This window comes from Hemicordylus capensis, chromosome 5, assembly GCF_027244095.1.
Source record: "Hemicordylus capensis ecotype Gifberg chromosome 5, rHemCap1.1.pri, whole genome shotgun sequence".
In the NCBI taxonomy this organism is placed as follows: domain Eukaryota; kingdom Metazoa; phylum Chordata; class Lepidosauria; order Squamata; family Cordylidae; genus Hemicordylus; species Hemicordylus capensis.
Window position 1 is genome coordinate 123,293,340 of NC_069661.1, and position 18,154 is coordinate 123,311,493.

The window sequence follows — 18,154 nt, forward strand, 5'->3', positions numbered from 1 at the left end:
TTTTTCGTCTGTGGACATAGAGCTGATGTGACTTGCCAAAGAGCTCCAGTTTTGGCTCATCTGTCCAAAGGACATTCTTCCAGAAGCATTGTGGCTTGTCAATATGCATTTTAGCAAATTCCAGTCTGGCTTTTTTATGTTTTTCTTTCAACAATGGAGTCCTCCTGGGTCTTCTTCCATTGAGCCCTCTGTCACTTAAAAGGTGATGAATGATGCGATCAGATACTGATGGACCTTGACCTTGGAGTTCAGCTTTTATCTCTCTAGAAGTTGACCTTGGCTTTTTGTCTATCATTCTCACTATCCTGCCCATTCTGGGGTCGATTTTCCTCTTGTGGGTGTGTCCAGGGAGGTTGGCTACAGTCCCATGGACCTTAATAATATTTGCAACTGTTGTCACAGGAACATCAGACTGCTTGGAAATGGTCTTATAGCCTTTGCCTTTGACATGCTTGTCTATAATTTTCTTTCTGATCTCCTCAGACAGCTCTCTCCTTTGCTTTCCCTGGTCCATGTTCATTGTGGGACACACGATGATACCAAACAGCAGAGTGACTACTTTTCTCCATTTCAATAGGCTGAATGACTGCACGATTTGAGACATGTGTGATACTAATTAAAGAAAACAGCTAATTTGAAAAAGCACTCTAATCCAATTATTTATTATCCTTTCTAGGGGGTACCAACAAATGTGTCCCGGCCACTTTAGAATATCTTTGTAGAATAAGCAGTACTTTATCTCTTTTCACACTTTCTTTGCTTTACTCGATAACATATTAAAGGCATGCAGGTATACATGGAACAATTGCTTTTCATTTATTCGCTTTTCAGGAGGCATAAAACACTTTTTCAATGAGCCGTAAGGGTACCAACAAATTTGCCCACTTGTGTAATATTTTATTATAATATCCATTCTAATATTATCCAAATATTATTGGCAAGGATCTTGCCAATTTGCTCACGACCTCCTTCACCTATTGTTATTTCGTAATCCTCTATGCCAGCTCCGTCACCTGTCAGGCTGTCTCCTCGCCAGATGCTGAAGGGAAATACTCCTGCCAAACAGTCACCTCCACCTTACTCAGGTAGGAGCTGGAAAGGATGCTTGAATCAGCTAACTCCACGCGTTACAATAACACATTTAAAGGCTTCACTCTCTCTCAGGGTTGATGACTTCATGATGACTTCAGATCTCCTTTGCAAATTCCTAAAATGCCCTCCGGCAATCCCACATGGGAAACACCAATATTCTCTCCTTCCATGCCATGGAGGGAATGCTATCATTTCTCGGTGCCACATACTCCCGTGAGACCTCTGAACTACAGCAGTTCTCCTGGCACTTTTGACTCCAGCCATCTGTGCGTGAGAGAGAGATTTAGATCTCATTCTCTTTATGGCTCTTCTGACCTCCCCTACAACTTTGAATAGTATAGGCTGTGGAAGTCAATGAGACTCGGGGGTAATCTATCTGTTTCCCTTTTCAAGCATCCTTCCATGCTCAGGAATCCCTCAAGACCAGCAACACTGGCCCCGAGGGCTCCTCCACCTACTCCAGAACCACCTGTGGTCCCTACAGACCTGGCCCATCCTAGGGACCCTACTCTTCCAAGGGAACCACATCCTAAGGCTCCTGGTCTGGAAGACCCTGACACAGATAACGAGTCTTCAGCTTCCTCTGCCCCAGACTCCATCATAAAAAAATAAGAATAGCCCTGCTGGATCAGGCCCAAGGCCCATCTAGTACAGCATCCTGTTTCACACAATGGCCCATCAGATGCCACTGGAAGTCTACAGGCAGGAGTTGAGGGCATGCCCTCTCTCCTGCTGTTATTCCTTGCAACTGGTACTCAGAGGCATCCTTGAGGCTGGAGGTTGCCTATAGCTTTCTGATTAGTAGCCGTTGATAGACCTCTCCTCCATGAAATTATCGAAACCCCTCTTAAAGCCACCCATGTTGTTGGCTGTCACCACATCTTGTGGCAGAGAATTCCACAGGTGGATTATGCATTGTGTGAAAAAATACTTCCCTTTGCTGGTCCTAAATTTCCTGGCAATCAATTTCATGGGATGACCCCTGATTCTAGTGTTATGTGAGAGGGAGAGGAATTTCTCTCTATCCACTTTCTCCACACCATGCATGATTTTATAGACCTCTATCATGTCTCCCCGCAGTCGTCTTTTTTCTAAACTACAAAGCCCCAGGTGTTGTAGCCTTGCCTCATAAGAAAGGTGCTCTAGGCCCCTGATCATCTTGGTTGCCCTCTTCTGCACCTTTTCCAGTTCTACAATGTCCTTTTTTAGATGTGGTGTCCAGAATTGTACACAGTACTCCAGGTGTGGCTGCACCATCGTTTTGTATAAAGGCAATTAGCAGTTTTGTTTTTAATCCCCTTCCTAATGATCCCTAGCATGGAATTGGCCTTTTTCACAGCTGCCACACATTGAGTCAACACTTTCAACGAGCTGTCCACCACGACCCTAAGTTCCCTCTCCTGGTCAGTCACCGATAGCTCAGTTCCCATCAACATATACTTGAAGTTGAGGGGTTTTGTCCCAGCGTGCATCACTTTACACTTGCCAGCATTGACGCACACTTGCCACTGTCACCCACACACCCAGTTTGGAGAGATCCCTTTGGAGCTCCTCACAATCTGTTGAGGATTTCACTACCCGAAAGAGTTTGGTGTCATCTCCAAATCTGGCCACCTCGCTGCTTATCCCTGCTTCTAGATCATTTATGAATAAATTAAAAAGCACCGGTCCCAGAACAGATTCCTGGGGGACCCCACTTCTTACTTCCCTCCATTGTGGAAACTCTCCATTTATCCCTACCCTCTGTTTCCTGTCCTTCAAACAGTTAGCAACCCACACATGCTAAGTTTCCTCAGGAGTCTTTGATGAGGAACTTTGTCAAAAGCTTTTTGGATGTTCAGGTATATTATGTCAACTGAATCAGCTTGATCCATACACTTCTTGTCACTCTCAAAGAACTCCAAAAGGTTTGTGAGGCAATATTTACTTTTGTAGAAGCCATGCTGGTTCTCTCCCAGCAGGGCCTGTTCTTCTGTGTGCTTTACAATTTTATCCTTGAGGATGCTTTCCATCAATTTACCTGGAACGGAAGTTAAGCTAACTGGTCCTTAATTTCCTGCATCGGCCCTGGATCCCTTTTTGAAAATTGGTGTTACATTTGCTACTTTCCAGTCCTCTGGTACAGAACCTGATTGTAGGGATAAGTTATATATTTTAGCAAGGAGGTTGGCAATTTCACATTTGAGTTCTTTGAGAACTCTTGGATGGATGCCATCCGGCCCTGGCGATTTGCTAGTTTTCAATTTTTACAGACAATTTAGAACATCTCTGAAGTCTCCCTTGGCACCTCCCCAGACGGCAATGTAATTAATTCTCCTTCAAACCCACCGGCTGAGGAGACGAAGTCTTACAGGCTTCAGATCCAGGAAATGGTGAAGGCTTTTGGCCTTGAGCTACCTCCTCTAGAGTCGTCAGTTGAGGACTCAGTCCATTGATGTCAGTGGCTCATTCTACAGCTTTGCTGATGCTCCATGCCTTAATTGTGGCTTCCAAATCTGCTTGTGACTCCTGTTACTTCCACACTCCCATGCAAAAAATTGGAAAGCCTCTACGGAATCCAGGAGGCTTCATGCCCATTTTTATTTAAACATCTAGCCCTCAACTCCCTTATTGTGGATTGTGATTTACAATCAAAGTCCTCACGTAAGTATCCCGCTTACGTGACAAAGTAGACAAGGAGGGCCTGAAGCTGGATTCAGTGGCAAGGAAATTCTATTCTTCCTCCTGTCTCTCACTGGAGATAGCCAACTATATGGCTTGCATGTCAAAATATCAATAGTCTCGATGGGATTCCTTGAAGGATGATGCTGATGACCTGCCTGAGCCTTTCAAACCCAAATTTCTGACCTCTCTTGCCAAGTTGGTTGACCTGACTCATCAACACCTAAGCACTGCCAAGCACCTGATGGAGACCAAATCCAAGGTGTTGACAGGCTCTATTGTGTTGTGCAGCTATGCATGGCTAGGCACCATGCCTTTAGAGGTCAATATGAAGGACAAGATTGAAAACCTGCCCATTGATGGTGACGGCCTCTTCTCCAAAGAAACTGATGACACCATGGAGAAGCTAAAGAAGTCTTGGTACACTGCCAAGACTTTTGCTCCACCTCAACAGGCTACATTCCAGAACAGGTACCGTTATGATTACAAGCAACACTACCAACATAAACCCTCTTCAGACAGGACAGCTGTTAGACAGGGCTCCAGGCAGTTTTCCAGACACACCTTCCAACACCAACAGAGAAACCAGCAAAGGTCCAAGCAACAGGATCAGCCTAAACAGGCTTTTTAACGTAGTGATCCTGGAAATATTTGCGTCCCTCCCCCTTGTTTCCATCCTCCTCCCTCCCTTCCTGGCGTTGTATAACATCTGACGCTTAGGTGTTGTGCATAGTTGCCTCCAGCTATGCCATTGAATTCAAAACACTCTCTGCGTACTCGACTCCTATCCTTGAACAAGAAGTCTCTGCACTTCTACAAAAGGAGGCCGTAGAACCTGTTCTAGCCTGTTCTAGCCTGTTCTGTGTATTCCGGATTTTACTCCAGATACTTCCAGGTTCCTAATCACGATGGAGGCCTTCACCCTATCTTAGACCTGAGCAGATTGAACAAGTTCATTCGAACTAGCAATTTCTGTATGATATCCTTACAATCTATCCTTCCGATCTGTGGGAAGATGAGTAGTTTGTTTTCTTTTATTCAAAGGACTCACATTTCCATAAGGCCCTGCCATCACCAGTTTCGGCGCTTCTGTCTAGGTACATGGGTATCTGTCTAGGTACATGGGCATACCAATACAAGGTGCTCCCCTTTGGTCTCTGTACTGCCCCCAGAGTTTTTACCAAATGTATGGGTGCAGTGATTGCACATCAGCGCATGAGGGGCATTTTGATTTTTCCATACTTGGATAACTGGCTTATCACTGCCAAAGAGAAATCCCAACCTCTTGTATAACCTTCAGCTCATTCTCTCTCTACAAACAGATCTTGGTCTCAGTGTCAACCTCAAGAAGTGTGTCCTGATCACTCAGCACACAATCCAGTATATTGGTGCTGCCCTGGATGTGGTCACAAGACATGCCTACCTACCCAATGAACGCATACAGTCCATCTCAGCCTTGGTTGCAGCTTTCCAGGCTTGTCCAGGCAGAGGTCCCGCTCAAGACAGTGTCTTCTCAGCCCGATGGCCTCATGCACCACAACAATGGCCAACACACATCTCTGTATGAGGAGGCTTCAGATGTGGCTGCTCTCCATCTTCTGACCGAACCAGGACAGCCAATCAACGTGGTTAGTGATCCCTGATGCTGTCCTTCAAGACCTTACTTGGTGGTCTATGCCTGACTCCCTATTGCAGGGTGTTCCCTTCCATGTCCTGACCCCCATGACCTCAGTTACCATTGATGCTTCTCTGCAGGCGCGCATTGTGATTCCATACGAACACAGGGCTTGTGCCAATACTTGGAACCTTCACCGACAGGGGCTCCACATTAATGTCCTGGAGCTCTTGGCAGTCTTTCTGGCTTTTAAAGCCTGTTTTCCTATCCTACAGGGACAGGTGGTTCAAATTCACCTTGGTAACACCATGGCTATTGCCTACCTGAAGCATCAAGGAGGGACCATCTCGAGATCCTTAAATAACCTGGCCTTGCAGTTGTGGGAATGGTGCCTATTGCCCAACATCCATCCTATTGACATTCATATTGGAGGGGATGATAATATTCTAGCTGATTCTTAGAGATATCTTTTTCTCAATCCTCCATGAGTGGGATCTGAATGACTCCATCCTCTGACATTTTTTACTCCTGGGGAACAATGGTCGCTCTAATTTTTTTCCATCTCTGTGTAGAATGAGTTTTGTTCTGGACGGCAGTATCAAGGCAGTGTGCACGCACCTGCATTCAGAGTGGGGCCTTCCTGATTCAACCTGATCGGGATCTAAAATGAACTCAGCAGACATCCAAAAACTTGTGAAGTGTGCACACGCCTTAGAGGAAACAGTGCTGGAGCATCACTACTGTTGACCTCTTTGCCACCAAACAAAACACAAAATGTGATTTATTCTGTTCCAGAGCAAGCATCGGCACAGACTCCCTAGGAGGCTCCTTCCAGTTACAGTGGAAGCACAGGCTTATCTTGTATCTGCTATTGCAGTTCAATTCCTATTGTAGTTCCAGCCCCTTTGGATGCACCACCACCCGTTGATCCATACCGACAACATCACGGCCAAGGCTAACGTGAATAGTCCGGGGGGAACCTGGTTGAAATAGTTACACAAACAGGCGATGCTCCTTCTACAGTGGGTCGGATCTCATCTCTCCTTGCTCATAGCACATCACATCAGAGGATCCCCAAACAAGCAAGCCAACTGGCTCAGCAGACAAGAAATCCATCCAGCAGAGTGGAGCCTCCACGACCAGGCATTTGAGCGTCTGACTCAAGCCTTGAGCCACCCACAGGTGGACCTCTTCACATCAACGGTCACTTTCCAAGAAACTTCCCAGATTCTTCTCCCACTTCCCCTGCTTGCGGGGGAGAGGCCATGGATGCCCTCTCATCACTGTGGCCCAAAGAACTCCTGTATGCTTTTCCTCCTGGTATCTAGTTGATTGCTCTGCAGGATCTAGCTGCTCAAGGCACAGGTGATTTTCAAAGCACCTTATTGGTCATGACACCCATAGTTCCCGGAAATTCTTCATTTAGCAACAGCAGGTCCCTGGTTTTTTCTAGTGTCTCCCAGTCTCCTCAGACAGGGCCCCAACTTAGACTACAACCCAGCGTGGTTCAAGCTTGTCACATGGCAACTGAGCACAAAATCCAGAAGATCCATGGCTATGATTAGAAGGTCCTCAGCGCCATCTTAGCATCCAGACGTGACTCCACCAACCAGATATACAATGCACATGGCAAGTGGTTAGTGCAGGAGGCACAAGCTTTCGTCAGCTCAGTGTGGCCTTCCAGAGCTACTGCTGTTCATTCAGGACAGTCTAGACTGGGGCCTCAGGGCTAATACAATAAAACATCAAGCTTGCCAGCACTCTCTCCTTCCAAAACACGAGGTCTACACTCGCACCCACACCTCAAGTGGTCACTTAGAGGTGTCACACTCTAGCAGTGCACAGGTTCCCCTTCTGGAATTGCCATGAGGTGCTAAGAATACTCCCTGCACCTCAATTTGAACCCATTCATTTGGTACCATTTCACATCCTGTCTTTTAAACTGGCATTCCTCATTGCCATTACATCAGCTAGACAGGTTTCAGAGTTGAGAGCTCTGAATTCGAATCCCAGTTTGTGTATTTTTCATCCGGATGCGGTCAGGTTGATTCCTGATCCTTCTTTCCTACCTAAAATCTCCTCAGTATTCCATTGTTCTCAAGACCATGTACTACCTTCTTTTTGTCGCAAGCTGAACCATTCAAAGGAAATGGAATGGCACAAGCTAGATGTCTTTCACTGTCTGAAAACTTAATTTTCCTGGACTGCTTCCTTCAGAGCTACAGAGGCTGTTTGTCTCATTCTTACCATCCTCTATAGGCCAGAAAGTGTCTTCTGCTACAGTTGTGTGATGGATAAATTGCGTTGGCATATGAGATGCACCTAACTCTACTTCTCAAACTGATGGCACATTCCATGAGATCTGCAGCTATGTCTGCTGGATTTTCCACAAATGCACCACTAATTGAAATCTGCAAAGCAGCCACATGGCTGTCCATTTTCACAAAACACTACAAGTTTCATATCCATTCTCAGGCCCCTTTCAGCAAACTTGTTCTCCAACATGGTCTTCCTAGACAGCTCTTCATAGCTGTGCATGTCCCATGTGAGATATCCTCATACAGGAGCAGGGAAAGGAGTGTTGGGTCACTTACCTTGAAGGCTTCTCACTGGTGCTGAATTTGAGAACATCTCAACCCACCCGTCTGGGTGTCCATGTCTACTGGTGTACTCTTCTGTTATATTTAATTTACCTTTCCTTCTGTACCTTGACTTGGCTAAACAGAACTGGGAGGGGCTTATCCTTCCTGGCCTTATAAAGGCTTCCTTAATTAAATTTGTCTTGCCCTCTGGAGCACATGGGAAGGATAACCCACGTGAGATGTCCTCAAATTCAGCACCAAGAAGAAGCCTTCTCTGTAAGTGACCAGTGCTCCTTTCTTCCAAAATCCTATTCATGTCACACTTTTTCTTTCTCTCTCTCCTGCTCTCTTCCAACTATTTTCTACTGCCAGGATCTAAACTTTAGGGAAAGGCTTTGCGGGTTCCTTCATAGCTAACAGGGGCATCCTCTTCCAGTGAGCTTTGAGCACCTAGTGAGATGAGAGGAGCCTTGTGAGTTTGATAAGAAGGATTTGAAGGTATCCAAACCCTCATCTGAAGTAAGCTCTTTGTGGAGTGTTAGTTGGTAATAGGATGTATTTTGTCTGGGGGTAACTGACTGAATGCCTGTCTCTTCCAGGGTCTAAATTCCTCCCATTTGTCTAGTATCCTACTGAAGTCCTTTTTCTAGCATATTGGCTAGAAAGAATTGCCACCTTCAACACTTCCTATTTCTCCGCTTTCTGTTTCTATAGGCTCAAAGGTGCCTGAAAGAGTAGATGAGCAAGGCACACTGACCCTCACTGCATGTCCTGAAAGAAATGTTGTACTCCTTAGAGGAAACAGAATTATGACTACCACAGGTCTACAAATAAAGGAGGATTTGGGGGCTGCTTTTTAACATCTTTATTTTTTTTGTTTCCCGCCAACCATTGGTGAACTTAGGAGTGATGCACTCTTAACTTTGACAGTCTTAAAAAGCATACATTTAAAAATGTGATGCAAGCATTGCTAACACTTCTTCCAGTAGTCATAACAAAGGTAGTTTCCAAAAGGAAAGGTCTTCCTCTCAAAGCTGAGCCCTTCTGGAAAGCCTGACTATTTCCTCTCACAGAGGAAGTTAGTCTGAAAGATCCTTCCCTCCTAAGTGGTTTCTGGGCAAAGTTATTTTGACTATTTAGTTAGGTCTTTCTGCTGAACAAAGCATGCATCTAAACACACCAAGTATAGTCCAGTCTTGTATCCGGTACTACATTTGTGTTGCTTAAGAGTGGATATAGTCTGGTGGAAACACTGATGTATGTGTGGTACTACTCCTGAAATTCCTGGTCTCATGTAATCAGTTGAGTTAGTGGTTGGTTGGATGGTTGGTTCATTTTTATTTATTTGCAATATATAGATCTCCTTCTAACAAAAAGCTGTTCACAGGGGTGGTTTACAACAATGTAGTCCTGCCCCACTGCTGTGAACGGGAGCTGGATTGGTGCCAGCATCATGTGGTAAAATGAATAATCTTACCTTCCCAAACTAAATGAAAATCTTACTTTTTTATCAGACTTAAATAATCACTTCTTCCACTGTGTTAGCCCTCAGGCATTGTCAAAGTTTTGTCAATTAATTGGTGAAAGACCTATTTTTCCTTCTAATAGGGAGAATTGGTGACAGCATCTAAAGCAATAATTGAGAAGGAGTACCAGCCACGAGTCATAGTGAGCACAACAGGACCAAATCCCTTCAACAAGCTCACGGATAGAGAACTGGAAGAGTATCGCAGAGAAGTCGAAAGGAAACAGAAACAGTCAGAAGGTTAGTATATCACAACTCAGATTTGTCTTACTATGGAATGAAGATGTATAGTGACCGGCCCAGTCACATTTAATTGGCGCATAACATTGTTTTATGTGGTATCTTTGCATAGCAGACCTCAATCTGCAAACAAAAATAACTAAGTTGCAATATGGGATTGTTCTTGACTAGCATGCGCTGATCCTGCTGCACCTTTTGGATCACCAAGTCACAAAGTCTGTTTCCCATGTAACTCCCTCTACATGTTTAGAGGAATGAGTTACATAGGTAGAGATTATATCTATTGTGTTACCTTCCCATGCCAGCATGTCTGCATTAATTATTAGAGGAGTTATAGTTTAATATCTCAAGAAAAGCTTTTCCATGTGTCAGGAAGTGAAATTTTATTTATGAAAACATTGGGGATCAAAGTAAGGGGCACCAAGAGCTTTTGCAAGAGCTGCTGTGCTAAGAGCTCTGAATACTTTTCAGAACTGGAAAATAGCAGCATTATCTTCATTTTGAGATAAGTCCTCAATTGTTGACTGAGAATTTTCTTTCATAGCTATCAAGAAAATATTCTGCATCTTAGTTGAGAGCCAGATGTACAACACACACATTCCTACACCTGTCAGCAAAGCAAAAGGCTGCAACTCTGACCTTTTTGCTGAGTCCAAAGGTCTGCTTGCTGTTTAGAGCACCTGGACTTTCACATGTTCCATTTCTTCCTTGACCTGCAGTCTTTGCTATTTGTAAATACTGTATCTTTAGTTCATCCATAGGAATGGCATTATTTAATTAAACTTGCTTTTTGCCTTGATGGGCTTATGCTGAGCAGATTTCATTGTGACAATTTCCATTTAACTGTTCCTCTAATATGAAACTGTTCATTTCCTATTACAGGAACAAATCTGGAAGCACAATGAAATCTTCCTTTGTTTGTGATGTTGTTTACCTTTCCATGTTTTGCCTGCTGTGAATGGGTTTCAAAGCACCTTTGTCATTAGCCACAGCAAATTTCTGAGCTGAAGCATTGGACTAGCCTGTCATCTTTAACACAGAGCACTGTGCTTGCAAATATGACAAGGGTATGGCCAAGTTGCTGGTTCCATTTTTCTTCTGTAGAAATTATTCTCTAAGCAGAAGTTTCCCTTAGCAAAAGTAAAGCCCATTCATGCACATCACATTATTTTCTTTCTCTTACCACATCTTCTTGTTGGAGTGATCTGTTTAACCTTTCTGTGTTGGTACATTTTTCTAGAAGACTCAGAAGATGCCAGACAGCAGAAAGAAAAGAGTTCCCCTGATCACACTGCTGCTCATACTCCACCCAGCACTCCAATTAAACTAGAGGAAGGTATGTCCCTTGCAGCTAAGGGAGTTCATTCCCGTAGCCACACTTAACGGTTTCATGCTTTAGTTTACATCAGCTAGTACTCATGGAGGGGGGAAAGGTCATTTATGTCCTTTACTCTATAGGGCTATGTAGCTAAATGTGCTAGTGGTTGTGTTCACAATAATAAAGAAATGTGCATTGAAAATATGAATTGCCTTGCTGGACCAGACCAAAGTCCATCTCATCCAGCATTCTCTTTCCAGTAACAGCCAAACAGGTACCTCTGACACTTCACAAGCAGGACATGAACAACGCCATCTCATGTTGTCCCTAACAATTGGAGGTATACTGCCTCTGGTTAGTTCTCATGACTAATAGGTTGATCAGTTGCTATCTTCCATGAATTTGTGAAATTCACTTGAAAAACATACAAGTTAGTGACTGGCACCACGACTTGTAATTATTTCCATCAGTTAATTATATGTTGTATGAGGAAGTACTTCCTTCTGTCTGTCCCAAATCTACTGATAGTTGGTTATGGTAGATGACCCTGAATGCTTGTACTATGAAAAAGAGAGAACATTGTTTTCATTCCATACACTATAAACAAAGCTCTAGATCTGGATCGAGATCCATAAGTATGGGTTCTGTGCCTGCGCAGGGACCACGCGGTAACCATGCCTCAGCTTGTCGAGGCGTTCAAGCCCTGCCCCCACGCCGGTAGCGTGCTATTTAAGAGCGGGCTGGACGCCATGTTCCCCAGTTCTTTTTCAACCGCTGTCGCATTTGGACTTCGGTCTGCTGCCTCTCGTTGGTAAAGTTACGTCGTGAGTTCATCTTCAAAAGTTGTTTATTTGGACTGATTCTTGTGTATGACCTTTTTCTTCTGGCTGATGGACTGTGTTTGGTGCTTTGACTTGGACTGACTGATGCGTTTTAACTGGCTTTCTGACCTACGGAATGGACCTGACTAACCAATTGTGAGCCCCGTCATGGCTGAGGAGAAAAATCCTTCAAACACCGTGGAAGCTGTAATGCAAAGCTCCCCTTGAAAGATCTCCATGGTCAATGCTTGTTGTGCCTGGGCGAAAAGCACAGTGTTGCTTCCTGCAAGATTTGTTTTATCATTCTCCAAACAAACTCGCAAGAATAGGGCGCTTTGTTTACGGGCTGCCATTTATGATGAGATTCTGAGTCCTCCGACACCTGGCGAACCATGCCCGTTGGCTATGGTGTCAAAAATGCCTCCTAAGTTAGCTTTGGCCCCTTCATTGTCGATTCCTCATAAGTCGAAGGCGACGAAGTCGTAGACACAGTCTTCGATGTTGGCACATCTGAAAACAAAATCGTTGACATTGTTGACGCAACAAAAAACCTCGACACCAACCTCGACATCGAGACCTCCTCGCTCAGCGTCAAAATTGCGTAGGCGTCGCCCAGCGTCTAAGTCTCCTAAGCGTCTGTTATTGGCATTGGCAGCCTCGACGCTTCTGCAACTTCGTTGCCTCCACCGCCGAAACGCCAGAAGATTGTTGACCTGACGTGTACACCGTCTTCTTCCTCAATGCAGGCTCTGCCCTCAGCTCCCGTTCACTCCTCCACATCAGAGCTGGCACTAGTCTCCTTGGCATCGACAGCAGTCCGCCATCTCCAGACTTTCCAACCCTTGACACTGATAGTCTCAACTTCAAAGGCACCGCTCTCATCATTGCCACCTTCGACACCGAGTGCCTGACGTACAGTTCATCCTGCGTCATCTCTACACACACCGGTAGTGTTGATGTCAACTAGGGTATCGCCTTTGTGCCGAACTCCGTTACTGACCTTTGACGTCGACAAAGACGAGTCGGCTGCTTCGGCGACAGCACTCGACCCGTCAACGGCTTAGACCTTACTTTCAATTTTGGACTCGACATCTAGCACACCATCGACCTCCACATTTAAGGGGTTTTTGCCTGCTGACATCGAGGCAGTTACTACTTTGGCCTCTGCATTACCTACATTGTCAGCTGGTCATCTCCATGATACTTCCACCTGGTACACCTGTGGGTTTTCACATATGCCCCTTATAGGTGCCACCACAACTACTTCAGCACTGGGTATTTGCTCCCCTGGAGCAATGTTTGTCCAACCCTGGAGGCCTTATACTCTGCTCGTTCCATTTTTGCTGGTCACTGCGTTGGCACAACTGCCTTCCAAGCCCACAGGGGTTCCGTCCGTTTCAAGGGCATCAAAGACCTGACCCAGATTGCTAAATCAGAAGGCCACACAGACTGTTGCAGTATCGTTCAGTACAATTGGTACCCAAATGTGTGCAACGTGTCCCTCTCTACATGCTACGTTGGAAACTCAGACGACAGTTCCCTCTTCCCCGGTAGCTTCGACCTCTGAACATTATGGCTCTTCCGACTTCGAGTCAGATCCAGATGATGTGGACAGTTGAGCAGATCCGCCTGTGGATGTGCTCCCGACTACTTACGTGTCCCCGAATGAAGAGATTAAATCTTACCATAAGCATGTGCATGCCATGGCGGAAGTACTGGGCCTGGATCTACAGTCGCAGCTCTCCACAATTAATGACCCGGTCTATAACTTCATGCTCAAAACTCAGACCACTCAACCTATGGCTTTACCCATGCTCCCGGTAATCACCAGAGCTGCTAAGTGTGCTTGGGAAATGCTCCACACTTCCACACCCACTTCTAAGAGATTGGAGAACCTGTACCGGATACAGGAAAAGGATAACACCTTCTTGCTGAAACACCCAGCGCCAAATTCTCTAGTGGTCAACTGTGCTGCTTCCTCAAAATCAGGAAGACATTACACAACACCACCAGAGAAGGAAGGATGAAAACTGGACTTACTAGGTAGAAAGATTTATTCCAACTCTTGTCTATCCATTAAGGTGGCAAATTATGCAGCCTGTACTGCCAAATACAGTCATAGCATATGGGAATCGCTGCAAAGCGATCTTGAGACTTTGTCCCTAGAGGACTTTAAGAAGAGAGATCAACAGACCCTGAAATGATCAGCAGAACTGATGAGGCAACAACTGAGCATTGCGAAGCACCTTGCAGAGTCTGAATCCCAATCCCTGACTGCTGCCGTAACGGTTCGCCGCCATGCCTGGCTGAGATCAACCAACCTCCAGTCCAACATGAAGGGCAAAATTGAGGCTCTGGCCTTTGATGGAGCTGTGCTCTTTAGTGAGTCTATGGACGCAACTATGGAGCAGAACAAGAAATCAAAGTTCACGGCCAAAACGTTTACCACACAGACCTCGACCTATGGCTCTAAGTATTGTGCCTACTTGAACAGGCAGCGTTCTTCATTTTTGCAACAAGATCGCCGTGAGTACAGGAGGCCATATCCATCATATAACAAATGCCCTTTCGAGGGCAAGGCTAAGGCCTTCAGCTCACAACGCTCCAAGCAACCTGAGCCTCAGAAGCACCTTTGAGCTTCAGGATCACCCACTGGCACTACCCAATTCCTCATTCCCGCCTGCAGGGGCCTTAACATCTGGACTGACACCAACATGCTATCGGCGCTGCCATGCAACCACATCAGACTGGCAAGCCATGCCCCCGCATGGCACCACATAACATCGGATCATTGGGTACTGAAGATTATATCTTCAGGGTATGCCATAGAGTTCAAGGAAACCCCTCGGTTCACAGGAATTAGGTTCACCCCTCCGTCAAAAGCATTGAAGCATGAGGTGGTGGTGGAGTTGGGGAAGGGTGCTATCACCCCAGTGCCATGGGTGAGCAGGCAGGAGGGTTTCTACTCCCGCTATTTTCAAATTCCAAAGAGGGATGGTGGAATACTCTCCATCATGGATCTCCGCCTCCTGAACAAACTGACCAAAGTAAGGAAATTCAGAGTGATGGTGTTGCAACAGATCCTTCCACTTCTTCAGGGGAAACAATGGCTTGAGGCACTGGATCTAACAGACGCCTACTTCCACATCAGCATCAGAGAGCACTACAGATAGTATCTCTGTTTCACCGTAGGGCACCAAGTGTTCCAATACAACGTCTTACCCTTTGGGCTGTGCACCGCCCCGTGGGTTTTTACCAAATGTATGGCGGTAGTGATCGCCCATCTGAGAACCTGAGACATCACTATTTACCTTTACTTGGATGACTGGCTCCTGACCTCCAGAGATAGAAAAGAGTTACATTCGCACATTCAATATGTATTAACTCTTCTCCAAGACCTAGGGATCCAAGTAAACTGGAAGAAGTCGCCTCTGGAACCGGTGCAGGTTACCACCTACATAGGGGCAGTGCTGGACACCATAACCCGAAGAGCATAGTTGCCAGAAGACTGATTCTTGTGTAACCGAGATCTGGTTTATCTCTTCCAACAACGGCCAATACAACCAGCGTGACAGATTCAGCACTTCCTCGGCCTAATGGCTTCCTGCAATGTAGTTCTACCCTATGCTTGACTAAAGATGTGGAAATTGCAGCTTTAGCTTTTCTCCGTTTTCTGCCCCACTGTGGACAGTCAGGGGAAGTTCCTAGTGCTGCCTCCACAGGTTCTGAAATTACTGTCTTAGTGGGCAGATCGCATTCACCTTCTAGTTGGAGTACCATTCCAGATTCCGTCCCCCACTATTTGGGTAACAACCGATGTGTCACTTCTGGGATGGGGAGCTCACTGCCAGGACCACCTTGTTCAAGGACGGTGGTCCCACAACCAGTCCCAGTTGCATATCAACTTTCTGGAGTTGCTGGCTGTTTTTCTGGCTTTACAGGCGTTTTTACCTCTGATCCAAGGCAAAGTTGTTCAGATTCAGCTGGACAATACTACAGCCCAGGCGTACATGAATTGCCAGGGCGGAACTATATCTCGAAGCTTGTGTGCCCTAAGTTGTCAACTGTGGCACTGGTGTATCCTGGATCAAGTGCCCCCAGTGGCGATCCACATCAAGAGGCTGGAGAACATCTTGGCCAACAATCTCAGTCGTGTATTTCTTCAGGAGCATCAGCACGAGTGGGCACTCAAAATGCAATATGTCGCTTCCCTCTTTGAACTCTGGGGTTATCCAACCATAGACCTCTTTGCAACCTCCCTGAACAGGAAATGTACTCGCTTCTGTTCGAGAGCGGGTCATGATCCCCGATCCCTGGGCGATGCCTTCCAGCTGGACTGGTCCCAGGAAACACCCTACATGTTCCCCCCACAGCTGATTATCAATCGGGTAGTTGCCCGACTTCTGGCCTCACCAACATCGGGCATTCTGGTGACACCATGATGGCCCAGGCAGCCATGGTTTCTGCAGGTACTCAAACTGTCTTGGAATCACTTCCGTCATCTCCCTCGTGTTCCAGACCTCTTGTCCCAGGACGAGGGGCTCGTCCTGCACCCAGATGTACCAACTCTCCGTCTGACTGCATGGTGAATTGGATGTTAAACTGGATTCTGCTCAATCAACGGAAGCCTTCCACCAGGCGGAATTACTATGGAAAGTGGCTCAGGTTCAAGACCTATGCGAAAGCCCACGGTTTCCTGCCAAAGTGTGCGTCCATTTGGGACATCCTCCTTTATTTCACTACCTTAAAAGCTCAAGGTTTAGCGAACGTCTCTCTGAAGGTACATCTAGCGGCCCTGTCTTCAAAACACTTGGGCAGTGAGGGCAAGACCCTGTTCTCACATCCAAAAAGTAAGGCTTTTCTCAAAGGTCTCTCAAATGTTTACCCAGCCATTGGAACCCTGGAGCATCTCCCTGGTGCTTATATCGCTTACTCAAGCTTTGTTTGAGCCTATGGCCACGGCTACCCTACAGCTGGTTTCCTTGAAAACTGCATTCTTGATTGCTATAACGACAGTGTGGCAAGTGAGTGAGCTCGCTGCTCTGCGGATAGATCCACCTTATACGAGGTTCTACCCAGAGAAGGTCCTGATGCGTACGGACTCAAACTTCTTGCCAAAAGTCATCTCTGATTTTCAACTGAACCAGGACATTGTGCTCCCTATGTTCTTCAGGAGTCCAACAACCTCGTTGGAGTGCACCATGCACTCCCTAGATGTATGCAGGGCACTCCTATTCTATCTTGCTCACACTAGGGACTTCCGCTTGTCCACCTGCCTTTTCGTGTCCTATAAAGGCTCAACCAAAGGTTCTTGTATATCAAGACAAATATTGTCACACTGGCTGGTTGAGCTCATCAAGCTCACCTACAACCTGGAGGGCAAAAAGCCCCCGGAAGCAATCAAGGCTCACTCCACCCGAGCCCATGCTTCATCGGCTGCACACCTTTCTGGGGTGTCTTTCGTTGACATCTGCAAAGCGGCTACGTGGTCCACAGAGATGCCTTTTATCAAACATTACACCATAGATGTGCATACTGCTGCGGAGGCTAGTTTTGGGAGAAGTGTACTGAAAAGGGTGTTGCAGTTACCACTGCTGTTCCCTCCTCGACACCCATACTTATGGATCTCGACGGATCTCGATCTGGATAAACAGGTTGCTCACCTGTAACTGATGATCTGGAAGAGATCCGTCAACATCCATGAGACCCTCCAATCCTCCCCTCTGCAGTAGAGCTCCTCTATATGTGTACTTGTGTGCAGCCCGCTCCCCGTTAATGCTTCATTGTTGATGAACTCACCTTCGTACCCGGATGGTCGGCGTCCTTGGTGGTCATCCAAGAACTGAGGAACATGGTGTCCAGCCCGCTCTTAAATAGCACGCTACATGTGTGGGGGCGGGGCTTGGACGCCTCGACAAGCTGAGGCATGGCTACCGCATGGTCCCTGCGCAGGCGCAGAACCCATACTTATGAATGTTGACGGACCTATTCCAGATCATCAGTTACAGGTGGGCAACCTGTTTTTCTCTGAACCAAAAAGCCCCCAGTGTGTTAGCCTTTCTTCCTGGTGGAGGTGCTCCAGCCCCTGGATCATTTTGGCTGTACTGTTCTGTGCCTTTTCCAGCTCTAAGCTATTCTTTAAAAAAGAAAAGGAATTCTGTATGCCAAGTGTGATCACACCATAATGGCAATAAGTTTCTTCCTTTTGATCTTGCAGCCCCTTTCCTAATTATCAACTTTGAATGTATCCTTTTCATTGCTGCAGCACACCGAGTTGAATTTTCAATGAACTTTCAACTG

General features: G+C 46.1%; 1 protein-coding gene across 17 annotated transcripts in view; it reads left to right on the forward strand.

Moving 5' to 3' along the window:
- The window catches only part of ADD1 (adducin 1), an 88,355-nt gene that overhangs the window by 63,031 nt on the left and 7,170 nt on the right, over positions 1 to 18,154 (forward strand). For 15 of the 17 annotated variants that reach the window (XM_053251888.1, XM_053251885.1, XM_053251891.1 and 12 more), the window contains 2 exons: positions 9,559 to 9,715; positions 10,956 to 11,051. In XM_053251888.1, the coding sequence (XP_053107863.1) occupies positions 9,559 to 9,715; positions 10,956 to 11,051 (253 nt within the window). The remainder of the gene's footprint in view (positions 1 to 9,558; positions 9,716 to 10,955; positions 11,052 to 18,154) is intronic. The other 2 variants (XM_053251890.1, XM_053251898.1) reach the window with 1 other exon arrangement.